The sequence below is a fragment of the Rhinolophus ferrumequinum genome, chromosome 18, assembly GCF_004115265.2.
Source record: "Rhinolophus ferrumequinum isolate MPI-CBG mRhiFer1 chromosome 18, mRhiFer1_v1.p, whole genome shotgun sequence".
Lineage (NCBI taxonomy): Eukaryota > Metazoa > Chordata > Mammalia > Chiroptera > Rhinolophidae > Rhinolophus > Rhinolophus ferrumequinum.
In genome coordinates, this window is record NC_046301.1 from 59101969 (window position 1) to 59121122 (window position 19154).

The following is a 19154-nucleotide window of genomic DNA, read 5'->3' on the forward strand; positions in this document are numbered from 1 at the left end:
AGGTGGCATTATTACGGGTGTGTCCCGTCTTCTCAGCCGGATTTTAAGCTCTGCAAAGGCAGGCAGGTGTCTTCCTCGTGTATGTGTGCCCCCGACCCCCCCCCCCAGCAGCACAGAGTCTGACCTATGTCCTTAAACTGTAAAGAGGATGTCAGGTCACTGTCTGGAACGAGGTCCGGGCCCAGTGTGAGAAAGTTCTGCCTGAGGACTCTGTGCGAGACCAGAGAGGGTGATGTGCCCACGGGGAGACCTTTGGACACTCTTCCTCCCCCTGCCCCCCCCCACTGCCTGTGTCACCTTTCTGTGGGTGTCACTCTGTACCCTCCACCCCCACACCTGCTCTCAGCTCACAGGAGCGACACCTGCTGGGCTCACCTTGCTTTCATTTCTGCAGGCAGCAAGAATCCCAAGATCGCCTTGAAGCTGGCCGAGTTTCAGACCGACAGTCAGGGAAAGGTAAGAGGGGCCAGTGTACCCCAGAGAAGCTTCCGGATGAGAAGAGTGGCTGGGGTATGTGTTAGAAGCGAGTAGAGAGTTGGGCAACACCACAAGCTGCTCATCCCCTTCCCAGGGGCGAGTGCTCCCTTGGCCAACTGAACCTGGAAAGCATTTCCCCGAGTCCTGGTTTCCAGGCCAGGCCCTGCACCCTTCCCCCGGCCCCCCTCCCAGCCCCCCCCAGCACTCTGCGCCTTGCTCTGAAATGATAAGAGGTCCCCATCACTGAAGGAGTTGTTGCTCAGGTCCCCATAGCCAGCGGGGCAAGAGAGGCTGTGGCCAAGAAGGGCTGTAGGGACGGAGACACCAGGCATCGAAAGGAAACATCCCACGTGTCAGAGGTTAGAGCTCAGACAAGCCGAGAAAGCCCTTGCATATTTTTGCCAAAACGCCTTCTTGTGGAATGTTTCACAGAAAAGTGTGAGATAAAATACACTTCGTTTTGTAATTTAGTGGTCGGCTTTTGTTTGGGGCACAATTAGGCCCTAACCAGATCCCTTCTCCATTCTTGACCAGAATATTCTAGCAGATGTGACATGGATCTGCCCTAAGTGGCTTTGTTTTAAACAGTCCCTGGCCCTGTCAGATGAGCAGGGTCCTGCAGGGGTGTGGGTTATGCCAGCGGAGCGGGCAGCTAGGGGACGGGGTGATGGCCCTCTGAGGTGTGGATGTGCTAAGGCCCTGCCTGCCTCTCTCCCCATGACCCTCCTGGGAAATGCCGTGCCAGCTCCGTTTAGGCTCCAGGAAGCTGTGGCGTCCAGAGGCTGTCTTGCCGAAGGCCACCTCACTCTACAGTGACAGCCTGTACTAGGACCCTTGGTTTTCAGCCAACAGGCTGTCATAACAAAGCGCTACACACTGGGCGGCTTAAACAACAGAAGTTTATTGTCTCCCAGTTCTGGAGGCTAAAAGTCCAAAGTCAAGGTGTGGAAAGGCTGGTTCCTGCTGAGGCCCTGAAGAAGGGTGTGTCCCAGGCGTCTGTCCTGGGCTGTAGACGGCCGCCTTCTCCCTGTGTCTCGTCACAAGGCGCTCTGCCTGTGTGACGCATATATCCACGTTTCCCCCTTTTATAAGGACACCAGTCCTGTTGGATTGGGGCCACCCTACTCCTGTATGACCTCATCTTAACTCCTGACATCTGCAGCCGCTCTGTTTCCAAACAAGTCCCCATTCTGAGGTATCAGGGGCGAGGACTTCAACATACGGATTTGGAGGGACTTAGTGTACCCCGAACAGTGGCCGTCTGCTCCTGGGTAGCATGTGGTCAGGCAGGAGTGTGACCTGAGTCTGTCTTCCCTTTAGATCATCTTGACCCAAGAGAAGGAGCTGGTGCAGCCCTTCAGCACACTCTTCCCGAAGGTGGAATACATTGCCAGGGCCGGGTGGACCCGGGACGGCAAGTAGTGAGTGTCCCTGACGGGATCCAGGTCACTCACATTCGGGACCTTGGGTGGGCCACTGGGTAGAGTCACCAAAAGAAGCGTTCCCTTTTCACTCACTTCCTAGCCGTTCTGCTCAGGTCAGGGACAAAGATCTCTAAACTGAGCCCCCAAACCACAGCCCAAGGGCTAAATCCTCACCACCACCTGTTTTTGTGAGGTCAGGAATGGTTTTCACATTTTTCAATGATTAAGGGGAAAAGCCCCGAAGAACAATAATAGCTCATCACACTGGAAAACAATACGAAATCCACAGTTCAGGATGTGCAAATAAAGTTTTATTGGCACAGGACTATGTACATTTACAGACTGTGGCTGTGTTCGTATTACAATGACAGGGTTGAATCGTCGTGAAGGACACTGTGTGGCCCACAGAGCTGAAATATTGTCTCACTGGCCCCTTTACACAAAGGACGTGCTTCCCCTGCTCAAAACACTTTCCAGGCCCCCCTTCATAACAGACACAGCTGTTGGGGGAGCCACAGGCTCTCACCAGAATCGCACATCCCTGCGCCGGTTCTCTGCGATTTGGGTTTAGTTGCTCCCTGTTTATGGTGACATGTTGCCTTTCCACTTACAGTCCTGACAGGTCCCCATTTAAAATACGTTTAAGTTAAAAAGAAATTCCAGAGTTTTTGAAATCCTGCTCTGAGATTTTTTTTGTTTTCACTTTAATCTTCTGACACTGCTCTAAGATTTAATGATGTGAGACGTTTCCAGAAGTCGGGTTACGGAGCCCTCGTGTCTTCCCCTGAGCACACATGCCAGCCAGGAAACCTTTGTGTGTGGTGGGGTTACTTGGTCAGGTGTCGATGGTCAGGTGTCGAGGGGGGTGTCAGCAGCGGTCCTGTGCTGGCCCTGAGGCCCGCTTCTCGCGCCCTCTCAGTGCCTGGGCCATGCTCCTGGACCGGCCCCAGCAGCGGCTGCAGCTCGTCTTCCTGCCCCCGGCCCTGTTCATCCCCACCACTGAGAACGAGGAGCAGCGCGAGGCCTTCGCCAGAGCCGTGCCCAGGAACATCCAGCCATACGTGGTGTACGAAGAGGTCACCGACGTGTGGATCAACGTAAGGGCGGGGGTGTCCCGGGTGCCCCCGGGGTCTCATGACAGGCTGAGTCGGCACCGCGTAGAGAAGCGAGTTCAGGCCTCCCCCTGCCCAGGAGGGAGAGTCAGCGGGGACTGATGGGGTTGGCCTCACGGAGCCCGAGCTGTCAGGGCCTCACCTTCCTCCGCAGGGCACCCCGCCACCTCCTGACACGTCTTCTCTCTCTGGACAGGTTCATGACATCTTCTATCCCTTCCCCCAGTCAGAGGGAGAGGACGAGCTCTGCTTCATCCGCGCCAACGAATGCAAGACCGGCTTCTGCCACCTGTACAAGGTCACCGCCCTGTTAAAGCCCAGCGGCTACGACTGGGACGAGCCCTTCAGCCCCAGTGAAGGTGAGCAAAGCCTGATGAGTGCCGTTGCCCTTTGAGGCAGCCGTCCGTGGTTCAGAGCAGCTTGTCCTCTGACCCCGCCCTGTATCTGAGCCGGCTACGAGGCCGGGGGCAGATAAGTAAGAAGCCAGCCTTACCCGCACATCGTTCACAGCCTGGCGAGGGTGATCATAGCCAGCTATGCGTTCATTCAGTCAGCATAGTTACTGTGCACCTACTATGTGCCAGGCCCTTCTCATACCAGGGGTCAGCAGACTATAGCTGCAGGTCAAATCTGGCCAACTGCCTATTTCTGTAAATAAAGTTTTATTGGCACATGGTCAGGCCCATTCACGTACCTGTCACCTGTGGCTGCTTTCATGCCATGAGGGCAGAGTGAGTAGTAATCCAAAAACCATGACAGATGCTGTCCTGGGAGTCATGAGCATGAGAAAGGAAATGCAATGGAATAAAAGGTTAGAGAGTGAGGGGCTTTCTTTCTAGAACGGGAGGTCAGGAGGATGTCTCTGGGTCATGTGCCGTAGAGCAGACCTGGAGGACAAGGTGGAGAGGCAGAGGCAGCCAAATAAGAGTGTTCCAGGCCATGAGAGCAGCCTGTGCAAAGGTCCTGGGGCAGGATTGTCCCTGACGTGTTGGAGGAACAGCGAAGAGGCCCTTGCGGGGCTGGAGCGGAGTGAGCGAGGGGGTGAGAGGGAGGAGGAAGGGCAGGGAGGGGACGGGGGCAGGTCGTGCAGGGCCGTGTGGGCCACGGGGACTTGGGCTTTTATCATTGATCTGCACCAGTTCAAAGTGATTCCTGGGTTGCGATACGGATCATAGCCTGAGGGACGAGGAGAGGGGCCAGGGACTGGGTTCAGGCGGTGGGTCAGGCTGCCCCACGTGATTGGATTCTGGATGCACTTCCACTGCCGAGCCAACACAATTTGTGGCTGGATTTTGGATTTGGGGTCTGAAAAAGAGGAAGGCATGGAAATCTGGACGGTTTCTGGAGGTCCAGTCTGAGATGGAAAGACTCTGAAAGGGACAGTTTGAGGCGTGAGGAATCCTGAGCTGGGTGTTGGACATGTTCAAGGTGAAGTGCCCAGAAGTGGGAATGCTGTGTGGGCAGGCTCCCACGGTCAGGAGCAGAACGGACGCGTAGTGGGAGTGTGGCCGTCTCGCATGTGGATGGGTCTCAGCCTCAGGACAGCACGGAGCACCGAAGGGCCGAGCCTGGGTAGGGAAGTGGTGTGGTCTGAGCGCCACGCGGGGGCCCTTCAGGCTTGGAGCAGGGTCCCCCATGGGCACTGCTGCCCTCAGGGCCGGGCCATTCTCTGAGGTGGGGGGCATCGGCACTGACGGGTTAGCAGCATCCCCGGCCCCACCCTCTCAAGGCCAGGAGAACCCTTCCCCAGTCTTGACAATCATGGTTGTCCCCAGACGTCATCCAGTGTCCCCTGGGGCACATCGCCCCAGGACGGCCCTACAGGTTAGAGGTAGAGCCCACAAATGAGCCTGAGGCAGCCACCAGCACGGGGCAGAGACCTGAGTGAGGGTGTGTCCAGGGTGCCAGGAGCCAAGGGGAGCCTGAGCGTCAACAAACAAAGCCACAAGCTACAAGGGGCCGAGTAAGACGGGGACTGAAGAGGGACCACTGTCTCAGCATTGTCACTCGAATGCAGCTGTCACAGGCTGGCTGAACTATCTCCAAGGAGCATTTTCTGTGGCTTATTGGTGTTTTGCTTTACAATTTGTCTGTTAACTTCCCCGCCACCCACACCTGGCATTGGGAGATGTCACTTGGAAAGTCCTCATTTCTGCCTCTTGAAATGGGCCGGCTGAGCTAGCGTTTCACCTGGTGGTGGTTGAGAAGAACTCGCAGTAGGTGCCTCTCGGGGACCTCCTGCTTTTGAGATGGATGCACCTGGTTTCTCATCTGCCCTTTGCGGGGATCCCCAGCTGCATCCCCAGCTTGCCCTTCTGTCACATGCCTCACGCCTGCTTGATGGCAGTTGAACAGATGAGAAGGCAGGACGCCGTTCACTTTGGATCAGAAGGAATTGGTTCCTGAAAGGCAATATCACGGTGTCCCGGTGAGATAGGAGAGCAGCCGTGATGGCACTGGCAGGAGGAGCATGCCCATGTGACAAGGTGGCTTTGCAGAGGACAGTCCTGCTAGAGAGGCCCCTGCAGGTGTGGTCAGTGGGGTTCTCAGCTGGGAGAATCATGGGCTTGAATCTGGGTGGCCACGGAGACTCGAGAGTGAAAGGGAGAGCAGGGTTCAGAGAGGGGTGGAGTGAGGCAGGGGGACCGGCCAGTGGAGCCATCGCCCAGGCCTGGGGTGGGGGGGCCGTGGTGGCAGGAGAATGGAGGAGGGGCGGGGCCAGCCTCGGACCGGGAGGATGTAAACTGGCGCTTGGCAAGTTGTTGGGGGCCAACCTGGAGTGCGTGGGCTCGGGTGAGTTTGCTGTGGTGGAATTTGGTCTCAGTGCTTTGAGACGCCATCAGCTTCGCGGGGCCCCCTTCACCTCTTTTCCTTTCCTTCCTTCCAGATGAATTCAAGTGCCCCATCAAGGAGGAGATTGCGTTGACCAGCGGTGAATGGGAGGTTTTGGCCAGGCACGGTTCCAAGGTACCAGAGACTCCATAGACGCTTGTATGCGCACGCGTGCGCTCCTGTTCTCTCCTGCCTGGAGTGCCGTCCCCGCCTGGCCCCTGCTCCCTCCGGCTCTGCTCCGTCCACAGCTCCAGCATGCCCAGGGCCACAGGGACTGCGGTGTTGACCGTCTGGACACACTCTGGTCCAGGCAGGATACAGGGGCTGTTCTGAGTACGCATTGTTGGATGCTGGTGGGTGGGGCCTGGCCCATTCTCAGCGCCGCCTGGAGCTTTCATCAGTTAACCTCCTTCTGCTCCATAAAACCACTTGTCCCTGGGAGAGCGGTTTGTGGGCCTACTATGGGATTGTCCGGCAGCTTCCGCCCAGGGCCCACCCCCCTACCCCTGCCCCAGGAGGTTTGGGAACAAAGGCAGCAGCCGCAGGGAGGAGGAAGCATACCTGCCACTGCCCCTAACACACCAGATGTACACAATTCCAGATTTTACAGAGGGCCCCCTTAGTCAGACTTCCTGGCTCCCGGTGTCACCCCAGCATAAGTGCCTCCTGGACCAGAGGCAGACGTTAGAGATGTGAGCACGCACGCGTGCATCAAACGCCGTTCATATGGTGAGAAATGTAGCGGTCAGTAAACCTTGAGGAGTGACGCCAGTAGGACGGGCTCCGTAGATAGGCGTGCTGCTTACGGTGTAACCACGCCTGCTGGAATGCTCTGTCACCGCCGTGTAAAGACATCACTACAAATTGTTGGGAGAGAAGCAAGTTGTAAAACCACGGAGCGCAGTCCCGATTCTGTCTGCTTTCACATTTGCAGTTTGATGTGTGAGGTGAGGTTGCAGAAGCGCAGGCATCGAGAGGAGAAGGGCGGTTGCCTGCTCTCGGTGGCTCTGCTGCGGTTGCAGCTGGTCTTGCTGGAGGGGTCCCCCGGCCCATAGTCTAGCCCTGCCCCTCACTAGCCCGGGAAACGGAGACTCCATTTCCTTATCTGTGAAATGAGACCATCCAGTAGCTCTGATTCTTTCATCTTGACGGCCAGTCTCTCTCTTGGCACTGCTGACATCGGGGCGGGTCACTCTCTGTGGAGGTGTCCTGGGCACTGAGGGGTGTTGAGCCGCACTCCTCGGCCCCACCCACTCTTCACCAGGAGCAGCCCCGTCGGGACAAGCACAGATATAAGACATGGCCAGGTGTCCCCTGGGGGCAGAATCTCCTCGAGTGAGGACCCTGCTTTAACGTAATTTGAAGCCCTTGGCACACATAGCGTGTGGCAGACAAGCCCGTATGACTGCCTTCCTCTATTACTGTGATCATTTTACCATTAACGTGCCTTATCTTTTTACCCAGAAATTAGAAAAACAGAAAAAGCAGCAGCAGCATTTTAAACATTTAAAAAGGGAAAGAGTGACCCTCTAACGTCCCCGCCTGAGACCGTGTGCTCCCGGCCGGTTTCGGCGCCATGGCCTCGGGGGGTCCCAATGCCTGGCGAGTGCCTCCTTTCCCATTTCTGCACCTGCCATAACTCCATGTCGTTTGGGGCTTTCCAACGACATCCTCTATTTCTGGAAAACTTGCATTTATTGAAAAAGTACAGTAACAACGAGTACATCAGTGCTTGTTGTCATAACTGAGTCTTTCTAAATAAGACTCAGGTCAGAATCCCCTTTAATCCTCAGCTCGAAGCCCCATGGTCTCTTCCCCTCCTCTGAGGTGACCACAGAGCGAAATCACTGCAGACCTTTCCTATTTGCACGTGTCATTTTAGGAGGTTTGTAAAGGGTTTTAAAAAATAGAGTTTTCTGTGGTCGCAGAATGGTGCCACAATTATGGGACCAATCCCACCTTTTTGACCTTCAGATTGTCACCTTTCTTTCGTCTTTGCGCATCTTTGTCCTTCCATTTTGAAATCCCCTCCCAGGTGAAGTTCTCAGGAACAATTCTTAAGGGGCACAATTGCCAGGTCAGAGGACGCACATATTTCAGTGTTTTTGCACCCATGTTTTCCAGTTTGCCGCAGAAAGGCAGTGCCTATTCCACCCCCAGAGCAGGGTGCTTTCCTCTCCTGCTGAGGGCATCACCTGAGAACCACACAGGGATCTAATGAGGGTCCCCCTAACAAACTGGTGGGGCAGAGAGTGCCACCTCTTAACCCCACGCATCTGGGTCAGAAGGGTGGGCTGACCCCACTTGGGCCCAGGGCCTGGGGTGGCAGGCCCTTGGGCCCAGCACAGCCCCTCCCTCAGCCTCTGTCCAAGGTTCGTGTTGGGCCCTGAGCTCCCAGCAGCCGCTCTGGCACACCTGGAGTTGCTGTCCAGTGTTCTGATTCCAAGTCGCCTGAGGAAGTGCGGTTAGCCCAGCTAGATGAGGGGCGGCTCCCGCCCCACAGGGTCCGAGAAGTGCGTCTCCCCCAGACACTTCTCCAGCCACCTAGGGGGAGAATGGTTCTCTTGACTGCAAAATGCTGGGCCTTCCCTGTGGGGGCAGGGAGAGGGGTGGGGCCGTGGGAAGGCAGGCACCTCACCAGGAGCCCCTCTGCCTCCACAGATCTGGGTCAATGAGGAGACAAAGCTGGTGTACTTCCAAGGCACGAAGGATACGCCCCTGGAACACCATCTGTACGTGGTCAGCTATGAGTCAGCCGGCGAGATCGTGCGCCTCACCACGCCCGGTTTCTCCCACAGCTGTTCCATGAGCCAGGTGGGCACTCCCCTAAGCCCCGATGGGCCCGGCGCCATTGTCCCTGCACCTGCCTTTAGCTTCGCAGAACATTCTAGAACATCGGGCAGCAGCTGACCACCGGGCCTCTACCCATCTAGGGAAAGCACTTGGTAGCAGTTTGCTGACTGTAGAACCAGTGAGATGAGTGGGCTGTGGTATCAGAAGGTTCTGGTTCTGAGTACCTGGGGCCCTTGGCCAGGGGACAGATTCCTCTGGGCCTCAGTTTACTTATCTACAAAATGGGGGTGATGTAAATAACAGCCACACCACGTGGGTGGAGTATTGAGGTTTAAATGAGCAAGCCCACAGAGTAAAGACAGTAACTATTCAGTGAAGGTTGGTGTGTGATGAGGCGAAGGATGCAGAAGTGGAGGGGAGAGGAGAGGTACTCAGTGTCCCCATCTTCCCGCAGAATTTCGACATGTTCATCAGCCACTACAGCAGCGTGGGCACGCCACCCTGCGTGCACGTCTACAAGCTGAGTGGCCCCGATGATGACCCTCTGCACAAGCAGCCCCGGTTCTGGGCCAGCATGATGGAGTCGGCGAGTGAGTACCCCCAGAACCCCAGACCTTGGCCGAGTCCTTCCCCGTGGGAGCCATAGCTTGCGTGTCTGTAAAATGAAATGTGGCCCTATTAAGGAATGCTTGTGAGTAGAACTGACCTGGTGTGTGCAAGGCAGAGCGCAGCCCGGAGCCCTGCCTGCTCAGCCGCCCCAGCACCCAGCCCCTCCTGGGAGCCCCGAGAGCCCATCATGGGACATGGCCACTGGCCCTGATTATCCTGTGGGCCCTGCCACCTGGGACTGTCGCATTTCCACGCTGCAGTTAAGGATTGCACTGCACAAAGCCGACTGTTCAGGAGCTAAGTCTGCCAGGCACAGCGGTCCCTGTAGGGGACATCGTGTCCTCAGCCCTGCTGTCGCCAGTTGCACAGAACAAGATGCTCAGGAGCCTTTGTGGAAGGAGCCGGGCTCAGTCACAAGTAGGACCTCGGGGAACAGGAGGCGGATTGTCGGTTTGTCCAGGAGCCTGGAGGTGACCCCGGGTTCTGATTCAGAACCACGGGCAAGTCACCTAAAATGTTCCTTTATCTACAAAACGGTGCAGCGGCGTTCGTAGGATGAATGAAAATCAAACCCTCAGTCCAATGCCTCGCACACCGGAGTCGATCCCCGAAAAGGAAGCCCTTCCCTGAGCCCAGCCCTGCCACTTGCGAGATTTCCAGATGTTCTAGGAAATAGGCCCTGGCATTTGTAGAGTGTTTCACAGGCTAACAAGCATCTTGTTACCTCGTCACCCCTTGGAACCTAAATAGATAAAAGGCCTCTCCACCCAATAGCTCACATCCTGACTCTCCCCGCGTCACTTGGGACGTGTTGGAGTAGGACCCTCGGCCCTGGTTTTATAGACAAGGAAGGATCCTGACGCCCAGCGCTGCGTTTGCAGGCAGATAGACTCGGGCACCATTTCCTGAACGTGCCAGTCGTACTGTGTTTACAGATCACCTCTATGAACAGTTAGCAAACTACGGCCTCGGGCCATATCCCCACGTGCCCTGTATTTCCGCATCATCTGGGGCTGCCTTAGGGCCCCAAGCCCAAAGCTGAGTTGTTACTACAGAGACACAGATGTCTCCTTGGCACTTAAAGCCGAAAATACTCTCCAGCCCTTTCCAGAAGACATTTGGCAGCCCCTGACCTACATTACCACGTACTTATTTAACTTCTAAATCCACACTGTTTGTCTGAATAAACTTATCATAGACAAAACTTCTCCACACCAGCATCATTGGAACACCAGTGTTGTTTTGGAAAAACGAAGGTAACCATAAAAATCAGAGATGCAGACCATGAAAATGGCTGTTAGACAAATGCCAGGACTGTTGTCACCTCCATGGGTGCTTAACCAGCGTGGAGCTGCTGGAGCTGGTTCCAGCCAGGCTGTGGCCTGGCCAGCACTTACCCACAGGGAGCAGTCACTTCCTGCCCTCAGATTCTGATTTAAACTCGGGAAGTACAGGATGGGGTGTCTCCGGGCCGCCCTCTGTGGCTGGGGGCCAGGCAGTGGAGTGTGGGTGCCGGCCGGCTGTGGGCTCCCACTCAAATAGCCACTGTCTCTGCAGGCTGTCCCTCGGATTACGTGCCTCCGGAAATCTTTCACTTCCACACGCGGGCAGACGTACGCCTCTACGGCATGATCTACAAGCCGCACGCCGTGCAGCCAGGGAAGAAGCACCCCACAGTCCTCTTTGTGTATGGAGGCCCCCAGGTGGGTGCCGGCCCTGCTCCCCACGTGAGCCCCTCCCTCCATGCCAGGATTCGGGTGCATCTGCACTGACCACACAGGGCTCCCGGGCCCTTCGCACTTCTGCCTCTAGGTCTCTACGTACCATATTCTCCTGGACGACCTTCCCCTCTCCCTTTCCCTGCTCGTGCTCCCTTGTCCCTTTGGGAAGCCCCGCTGACCCCCATGTGTTCATCTGGGCCACCAGCCCAGCAGTGACCCACTCTCACCCCTGGTCACCAGCATGGCGACAGAGGTAGCCAGGGGTCCTAGGCCCAGTTCTCTGAGAAGGGTACAGGCCAGCAGATTTGGCTGGCAGATTGGCAAATGGGTCCAGCTAAGACAGTGGTTCTCACTCGTGGTGTTCTGTCCCTCGGGAAACTAGGCGATGTCTGGAGACATCTGTGGTTGTCACAGCTGGGGTGGGGAGTGCTCCTGGTGTTGAGTGGGTGGAGGCCAGGTGTGCTGTCAACACCCTCCAGTGTCCAGGAGCCCCCCGCCCCACACACACACAGAATAATAAGGCCTCAAATATTAACAGTCCCAAAGTAAGGAGCTGCTTCAAGTCAAGTTAGAGAGCAACTGCCGCTGCCACTAGCCCACCTCCCTCCCCCACCAGATTTTATGTCTCTTTAGAGGTAATTGAATAGTAGAAAAGAAGCAGAACATGGCTGAAGAAATACAGGCGGATTCCAGGCAGGGCCCAGCTGAGAAGGGAGTGTATGTAGTATGATCGCAGCCTTCCTCTCTGTAACATGTTCCAGGCACAAGACCTGGTACAGCATGGGCCCCTGATCCAGAACGCTTCCGGGCCATCCATAGCCTTCACAATAAAGCACAGGCTCTTTGGTTAGGCTGTAAGACACCCTGGCTCTGTCCCGCCGGCCTCTGGCCCGCTTAGCCCATCCTGCCTGGCATGTCGTGCTGGATTTGTCACCATTCACCAAAGCCCACATCCTCGCTTCACCTTTCTCCCGCAGGTGCAGTTGGTGAATAACTCTTTCAAAGGAATCAAGTATTTGCGGCTCAACACGCTAGCATCCCTGGGCTATGCTGTGGTTGTGATTGATGGCAGGGGCTCGTGTCAGCGAGGACTTCGGTTCGAAGGGGCCCTGAAAAACCAAATGGTAACTTCTCTTCCCAGTCTCTGGGCCCTTCCTGTGTGGTGAAGGGAGACCTGGGGTGTGTTGACTGGTGGTTTGTTGTTGGCCCTGGGGTACCTCCCTCAAGGAACATTCTGGCCAAGATGCCAGATGCAAGTGGGGTAGCCTTTTGGAACCACAAGAAACATCTGCTTTGCTGCTCAGCTCTGAGCTTTGCCCTATGGGGAGACAGGTATACACCCATCCCACTGGTGCCTGAGACCCAGACACAGCCAGACATGGCATAGGCCCAGTTGGCAGGAAGTGCCAAAGGCTGGACCAGACAGGGACTGGTAGCTGTAGAAGTGGTGCTAATGGTGGTGGTGGTGATGGTGGTGGTGGTGGTGGTAACGGTGGTGATGGTGGTAGTGGTGATGACGGTGGTGGTGATGGAGATGGTGGTGGTGGTGGTGGTGGTGGTGGTAACGGTGGTGATGGTGGTAGTGGTGATGACGGTGGTGGTGATGGAGGTGGTGGTGGTGGTGGTGATGGTGGTAACGGTGGTGATGGTGGTGGTGGTGATGGAGATGTGATGGTAGTGAGACAGGTGATGGTAATGCTGCTGCTGCTGATGGTGACGATGGTGGTAGTTGTGGTGGTGGTGACTGGCCATGATGGCGGTGGGGATGGTGATGGTGATTGTACCAGCTGTTTATTGGGCTTTACTATGTTCCGGGCCTCGGAATTCACACACCATTTTGTGTCACCCTCACACCCACTGTAAAATGGGTCCTATTCAGGTTAACATGCTCATTTTCGGGGCCCAGAGAGGGGATATGACTTTCTCAGAGTCACTCAGCCAGGAGGTAGCAGGGCAGGGTTGGTGCCAGGCCGCCTGTCTAACCACCACCCCAGAGAGCAGGGAAGGTGTGAGCAGGGCCTGGAGAAAGTAGTATCTTCCAGAAAGCTGCTTTGATCCAAGAGGAAGAGGGCTCCCCGAAAGGGACAGAAGTGAGATAGCAGTGCCCAGGGAGGAGGCCACTGAGAGGTGCCCGGCCTCATCCCCCAGGGCCAGGTGGAGATCGAGGACCAGGTGGAGGGCCTGCAGTTCGTGGCCGAGAAGTACGGCTTCATCGACCTGAGCCGGGTGGCCATCCACGGCTGGTCCTATGGAGGCTTCCTCTCGCTCATGGGGCTGATCCACAAGCCCCAAGTGTTCAAGGTGGGTCCCGCCCCCGCCCCCTCCCTCCTCTGTGCCGTCGCCCGCCCGTGCCCCTCGGAGCCCGCCCCCCTAGGGGAGGCATCTCGGCAGGGGCCTTGCCACGTGGCTGTTTCTCCCCGCAGCAGCCCCACGGGGCCGAGCCCCCCTCCTCATTGCCCGCCACTGCTGACCCCAGGACGGCATCCGGCTGCACAAAACCCCGCCAGCAGCTCTCTGTGGGAGGCTGAGCCCGGGACCCCGGCCTCGGATGGGCAGAGGTGGGGCATGGTGTGAAGAGCGTCGGGGGAGGGGCCCCCAGGCCGGCGGCACTGTCCGGGCATCGCGGGGCGGCGATGAGGAGGAGGAGGCAGGAAGGCAGTGGGACCAGGGAGGGGCCGATCCCGGCCTCAATGCACCCGTTCAGCTCACCCGCCCTCCCTCAACAGCGCACAGTCCACGGGGACACACGGTCTGAGGGCCCCTCCCTGCCAGCCCCCGTGTGCATGCCCGCTCCTCATGTCCTCCGGGAGGCCCCAGGATGGCCAGCTGAGTGCAGGCGCCTGGCAGCTGACCCATGTGCGTGTATTTCTCTCCTCTCTCTCTCTCTCTGCCCCGTCCATCTCCTGTGGCCCTCAGGTGGCTATTGCAGGCGCCCCCGTCACCGTCTGGATGGCCTACGACACAGGGTACACGGAACGTTACATGGACGTCCCGGAGAACAACCAGCTCGGCTACGATGCGGGTTCCGTGGCCCTGCATGTGGAGAAGCTGCCCAATGAGTAAGGTCCCACCCTCCCTGGGAGTGCCCGTCACTGAGGCCCCCGCACCCGGACACTGCTCCTGTGGCTTCCACTCCTCCCTCTCTGCTTGAGCCTTCAATCCCGTCCCACAGCCCTCTCCTCTCTGCTCCTCACAGGAAGTGGGCGCCCAGCCCTGCTTTCAGAAAGATGGAAGGAAGGTTCTAGATTTGCACCACTGTATGCGAGGGCTACCCTCACCTCCTAAGCACACGGCCCACCTGGGCTCATCAGTCAGTCTTGAACCTGGACAGCCCCGTCTTGTGGGTTTTGACAGTTTGGGTTTACATGATTGTAATATCTGCGTCTGTGAGACCAGCTCAATGTCCTTTGTCACGCTTTCAGCAGTGGCAACTGATTCTCTGATTGAAGGAAAACAGTGTTGCCACTTTCTGCTGTGGCTCTCCTGAGTACTCTCCTGAGTATGCCCAGGTCCCATGACTTTTGTAGGGGTTCCCATCATAGGCTGACCCGCCTGGGTCCCTGTCCCAGCAAGGTTGCTCTGTGCGGTTTGGAGTGTGGCCTGGGCTTCCTGGGGACACTTATGCGCAGCCGAGTTTGGAACCCCCAGCTCTAGACCTGTGCCATCCAGTACGGAAGCCACCGGCCACACGTGGCTACTTAAATTTAAGTGCACATTCACTCACATCCACTGAAATAATAAATCCATCGAGACAGATACAGAGGGTTAATTGCCAGGGGATGGGAGTGACTGCTGCTGGGCACAGGGTTGTTCCTTTGGGGTGATGGAATGTTCTGGACCTAGATAGAGGCAATGGTTGCACAACCTTGTGAACGTATCAAATACCCATGAACCATTCACTTTAAAACGAGATGATTTTAGACTGTGAATTTCACCTCAATAAGGTATTTTTTAACCAAAACATTAAAAAATATAGTTCTTTGGCCATTCTTGCCACATTTCAAGTGCTTAGTAGCCATGTGTGGTGATGGTGGTGGTGATGGGACTACGTTGGACCGGGCAGGTCTAGAATATTCCGTCATCCCTGAGTGCCTCAGGGTGGCACTGCTCTAGAACTTTCCCTGTAGCTTAGGGCTTTTCACACACGGCCACACACACCCTTCTCCTCTCCTTGCCTAGAAGGAAACGGGGGGGCATCCCTGACCAGTCATGCACCCTGGCTTTCCATTCCTCACTGACCTGGGGCTGGGGAGGGCCTCTGGGACGAACTGCCTCGGGTTGGGAGGAGAGGGTCCCCCACCTCAGACCCTCACCCACTTTGTTTTCCAGGCCCAACCGCCTGCTCATCCTTCACGGCTTCCTGGATGAGAACGTGCACTTTTTCCACACAAACTTCCTTGTTTCCCAACTGATCCGAGCAGGAAAACCTTACCAGCTCCAGGTGGGTGGCTCCTGGACGTTTCCGGGTCCCTCCCAGAACCCGGCAGGATGGGCAGCACAATCAGGGCGGCGTCACCTCCCACTGCACTTGCTGCCTCTCCCAGAGCATCTGTGGTCACCCTGCACCGTCAGACTCCACCCCCACCCTGGGCTCCCTGGGTCCTGACATTCTTTCGTCCTTTATTCAGCAATCATGCATCCCGGTCTGTGCTGCCCTCAGTGCGGGGAACAGCGAGGGAACATGGCCAAACCCACCCCAGCCCAGGGCCTGCTAGAGGGAGGTCGGTGCTGCCAAAATCCCACAGGCATACGTTTTATTTTAAACCAAGAAACTGGCTTTGGAGGAACTGTGCAGGGTGCTGAAAGCATCTAGGTGGAGGGTTACCTTAACAGGTGTCAGAAAATTCACAGAGGAGGTGATATTTAAGGGTACTCAAGAGTGAGTGGGGAGTCAGTCAGGCCGAGAAGGGATGTGAGTGGAGGATACCAGACACAGGAAATGAGTCGGAGGGAGGAGCCTGGGGACAGGAGACCAGGCTGGCTGGTGAAGTAACCTGGAGACGAGTTGAAGACCAGGGCAGGGCCACTGGCTGGGGCCTCAGGTGACGGATGGGGCGTTCGGCAAGGGGCAGGGCCGCTGGACTTGGGCATTAAGGGGGTGGGTTTTGGGTGAGGGTCAGAGCCTCGACTGGATTTTGTTCTAAGGGTGAGGAGACATGTCCAGGCCTGGGAACGGACTGTGACCTCTCTGTTTGTCATGTGACCAGTATCCCTCTGGCTGCGCTGTAGACAGGGGCCAGTGAGACATAAGCCATAGTCAGTTGTCCTGGCAGGAAAGGCCTGGTGGATTCTGGAGGTCAGAGGCACAGAGTCGATCACGTGCTGCCACCACCATATCTGTGCTTCCCAGATGCCTCCGTGCTCTGTCCTGTCAGGGGAGCCCTATCACCGAGGGTCACAGGATGGCGGCGCAGGCTTCAGGGCTCTGTGACTGGACACTTCCTTGCTGGACACACCAGTAGCAGGAGGGAGGCGGAGCTCCGGGGGCGTGCAGAGTGTTGGAGTGCCTCTTGGCAGCCCCCACCCCCAGCGCACATGCCCTCACAAACAGGCCAGAGGCAGCTGCAGGGCAGGGTGAAGGTCAGGGTGGCTCAGGATGGGGCCTCGGGTGTCGGAGCCTGACACCCTGAGCTGGGTGGCTGGGGTAGCCGCTCCCTCCCGTGGGGCCTTAGGTGGCAGGTCTGTTAACCTCAGGCCTTGCTTCCTCATCTTTGAAATGGGCACAGTAGGCTGTGAGGGCCAATTGAGTTCTCAGGGAAAGCATTTAGTACTCGGGGTGGGCCCAAAGTCCGGAGCCCCCGCCTCCCCAGGGGAAGCTGAAAGTGAGACGAGACACTGTTGGGGGTGGGAACAGGGCACTGTTTGAGGGAGATGGATGGCACCCCACTTTCTGGTTCAGACACAGTTTGTTCACACATCATATTTGTCATAGGCCAGGCCCTGGACTGAGGGCTAGGAGCACAGTGGGGATCCAGGCAGACCTTCTCCCTACCCTCACAGCCCAGGAGGAGGAGGAGGAGGAGGAAGTAACCAGGAGCCAAGGTGGCATGAAGGAGTGGGTGCATTGGGATCTCTCAGGCAGTGCCAGTGCCCCAGGTGGGGAAGGCTTGGGGCCTGTGAGGATGCAGGAACAGCAGGGACCAGGAGACCAGGTCTGATGTGAGGCTGGCAAGTCCTTGCAGAGCTCTGAGCTGGGGGTCAGTCTTGTGATTCATCCAGGTGTGGATTAAAGAAGGCAGGTGTGGAGGAGGGGAGAACTCTGGGCAGTTTGATGTGTTTCCGTGAATGGGCTAGGGCAGTGACGTGGGCCCGAGAGGAAGGAGTAGTATAGGTCAGAAACCCGTCTCAGCGGCAGGAAGAGGCGAGGAGTGGGCTTCCTGGTCCTGGTACCAATCCAGTTCTTTGGGAGTCTGGAGCAGGTTTTATGCCTGTCCCATAAGCCTCCAGGGCCCATCGGGAGCTCTTAGAGTGTGGCAGTCCTCGCTTCGCTTCGTGGCCAGAGAGAGGCAGGACCTGTCCTGCTGTTGCTGTCTACCTGGGTATCTCCTCAGCCAGGTCTCAGGCACTGGGTGATATTTAGGGTGTGGCCCTTGGCACCAACGTGTCGCTGCCCCTCTGTGGGAATGAGCCCCTTTGCAGTGGTGAGCAGACCCAGGAAACACTTGGTAAAGCTTGGGAGGAGGCCATGCTGGGGACCTTGACGTGTGCAGCCCACAGGTGGCCTTTTGGTACAGTGGACATGGCTCCTGAGGTCTGCAGTCCCACCACCTCCACCAGCATGGGTTCATTGCATCTCCCTGGGTTTGGGGGACAGAGTGGCAGTACCGTTTCTTAATCTTTCATACATGCAAGTGCTCTGCGTTGTAAGAGAACCCCACAAAGACTCTGCAAAGTTTGAATTCTTTACCCCGTTTCTGAGGGGGCTGGCTGTAGTCAGGCAGGTGGTTACTTACCCAGAGTTCCACAGCAGGGCAGCCAGTGGAAGGGAGGGATTATTCAAACCCAGGTTTTTCAGCTCCAGAGCTTGTGTTCTGTCTTCGTGGAAGGGGAGGGAGGGGCCCCAGGGTGCAGAGTCCCGGGTGCCACCACTCCTGCCTTCTCTGTCCACCCAGATCTACCCCAACGAGAGACACAGCATCCGCTGCCCCGAGTCCGGCGAGCACTATGAAGTCACACTGCTGCACTTTCTACAAGAACACCTCTGAGGGCCTGCGCCCACTAGGGCGCACACTTAGAGCACAAGTGGCTTCACCGCTGCCACCGCCAGGGGGACCAGGCGGGAAGGACCGAGTGGCCCCACGGCCCCCTTGAGGTGCCGTCTCCGCTGACCCCACTGGACAGCCCCGCCCCAGGCCCAAGCTGCCGCCTTCACGCCCCGACGCCTTTTATCATTTTTTAAAATGCTCCTGGTGTCTTTGCCTGCTGCTTCTTGGTTGTCAGGATGGAGAGATGAGGCTGCCACCCACGAGGCACTTCCTAAAGCCATCCCCTCCCGTCCCCATTGTCGGGAGTGGGAGGCCTGAACTCCACCGGGCACTGGAGACGCCAGGTCTGCCTCCTGGGCCCTGACCCGGCCGCCGCGCCCAGCACGGAAGCATGCAATTGCCTTTTCTCCCCACCTGCCCCACTTCCTATTTGTGTTTTGTTTGGGGGGACATTTTTCATAATTATTTAAAAGACAGAAAGCAAGGGGTGCCTAAATCTAGAATTGGGGTCTGCTGCTGGGCAATGGGGTTCAGCCCAGCCAGCACCCGGTGAGCCACCCCTTCCGAAGGCAGGAGTGGGGGGTGATGGCCAGCAGCGGGAACAAGGCAGGGCAGCCCTCTGGCACCTGCCTCTCCCCAGGTTTCAGCAGGCTCTGAACGCGGCCAGCTCCGGTCTGCTGGCCAGCGGCTGCTGCCCGCTCCTCAGCCCTGTGGCCACACGTCTGCCTGGCCCGCACAGACCAGGTTCCAGGGTTGGGAGTGGAACCATCCCCACCTCAGGGTTATCCTTACTCCTTCCTTTCCCTCCCTGCCAAGAGTTCTGCCAGGGGCGGGCAAAAAAGAAAAAAAAACGAAAAAAAAAACCCAGAAACAAACCACCTCTACATATTATGGAAAGAAAATATTTTTGTCAATTCTTATTCTTTTATAATTATGCGTGTAAGAAGTAGGCTCATTAAACGATTCCAGATGGAAGCGTTG

General features: G+C 56.9%; 1 protein-coding gene across 4 annotated transcripts in view; it reads left to right on the top strand.

The window, feature by feature from the left end:
• The window catches only part of DPP9 (dipeptidyl peptidase 9), a 36258-nt gene extending 17104 nt beyond the window's left edge, over positions 1 to 19154 (top strand). For 3 of the 4 annotated variants that reach the window (XM_033134486.1, XM_033134487.1, XM_033134488.1), the window contains 13 exons: positions 395 to 456; positions 1798 to 1898; positions 2821 to 2998; positions 3210 to 3372; positions 5901 to 5980; positions 8507 to 8659; positions 9093 to 9228; positions 10805 to 10950; positions 11946 to 12092; positions 13117 to 13269; positions 13885 to 14027; positions 15298 to 15409; positions 18081 to 19154. In XM_033134486.1, the coding sequence (XP_032990377.1) occupies positions 395 to 456; positions 1798 to 1898; positions 2821 to 2998; positions 3210 to 3372; positions 5901 to 5980; positions 8507 to 8659; positions 9093 to 9228; positions 10805 to 10950; positions 11946 to 12092; positions 13117 to 13269; positions 13885 to 14027; positions 15298 to 15409; positions 18081 to 18173 (1667 nt within the window). In that variant the 3' untranslated portion in view covers positions 18174 to 19154. Of the gene's footprint in view, positions 1 to 394; positions 457 to 1797; positions 1899 to 2820; positions 2999 to 3209; positions 3373 to 5900; positions 5981 to 8506; positions 8660 to 9092; positions 9229 to 10804; positions 10951 to 11945; positions 12093 to 13116; positions 13270 to 13391; positions 13527 to 13884; positions 14028 to 15297; positions 15410 to 18080 lie in introns of those variants that run through there. The other variant, XM_033134489.1, reaches the window with a different exon arrangement.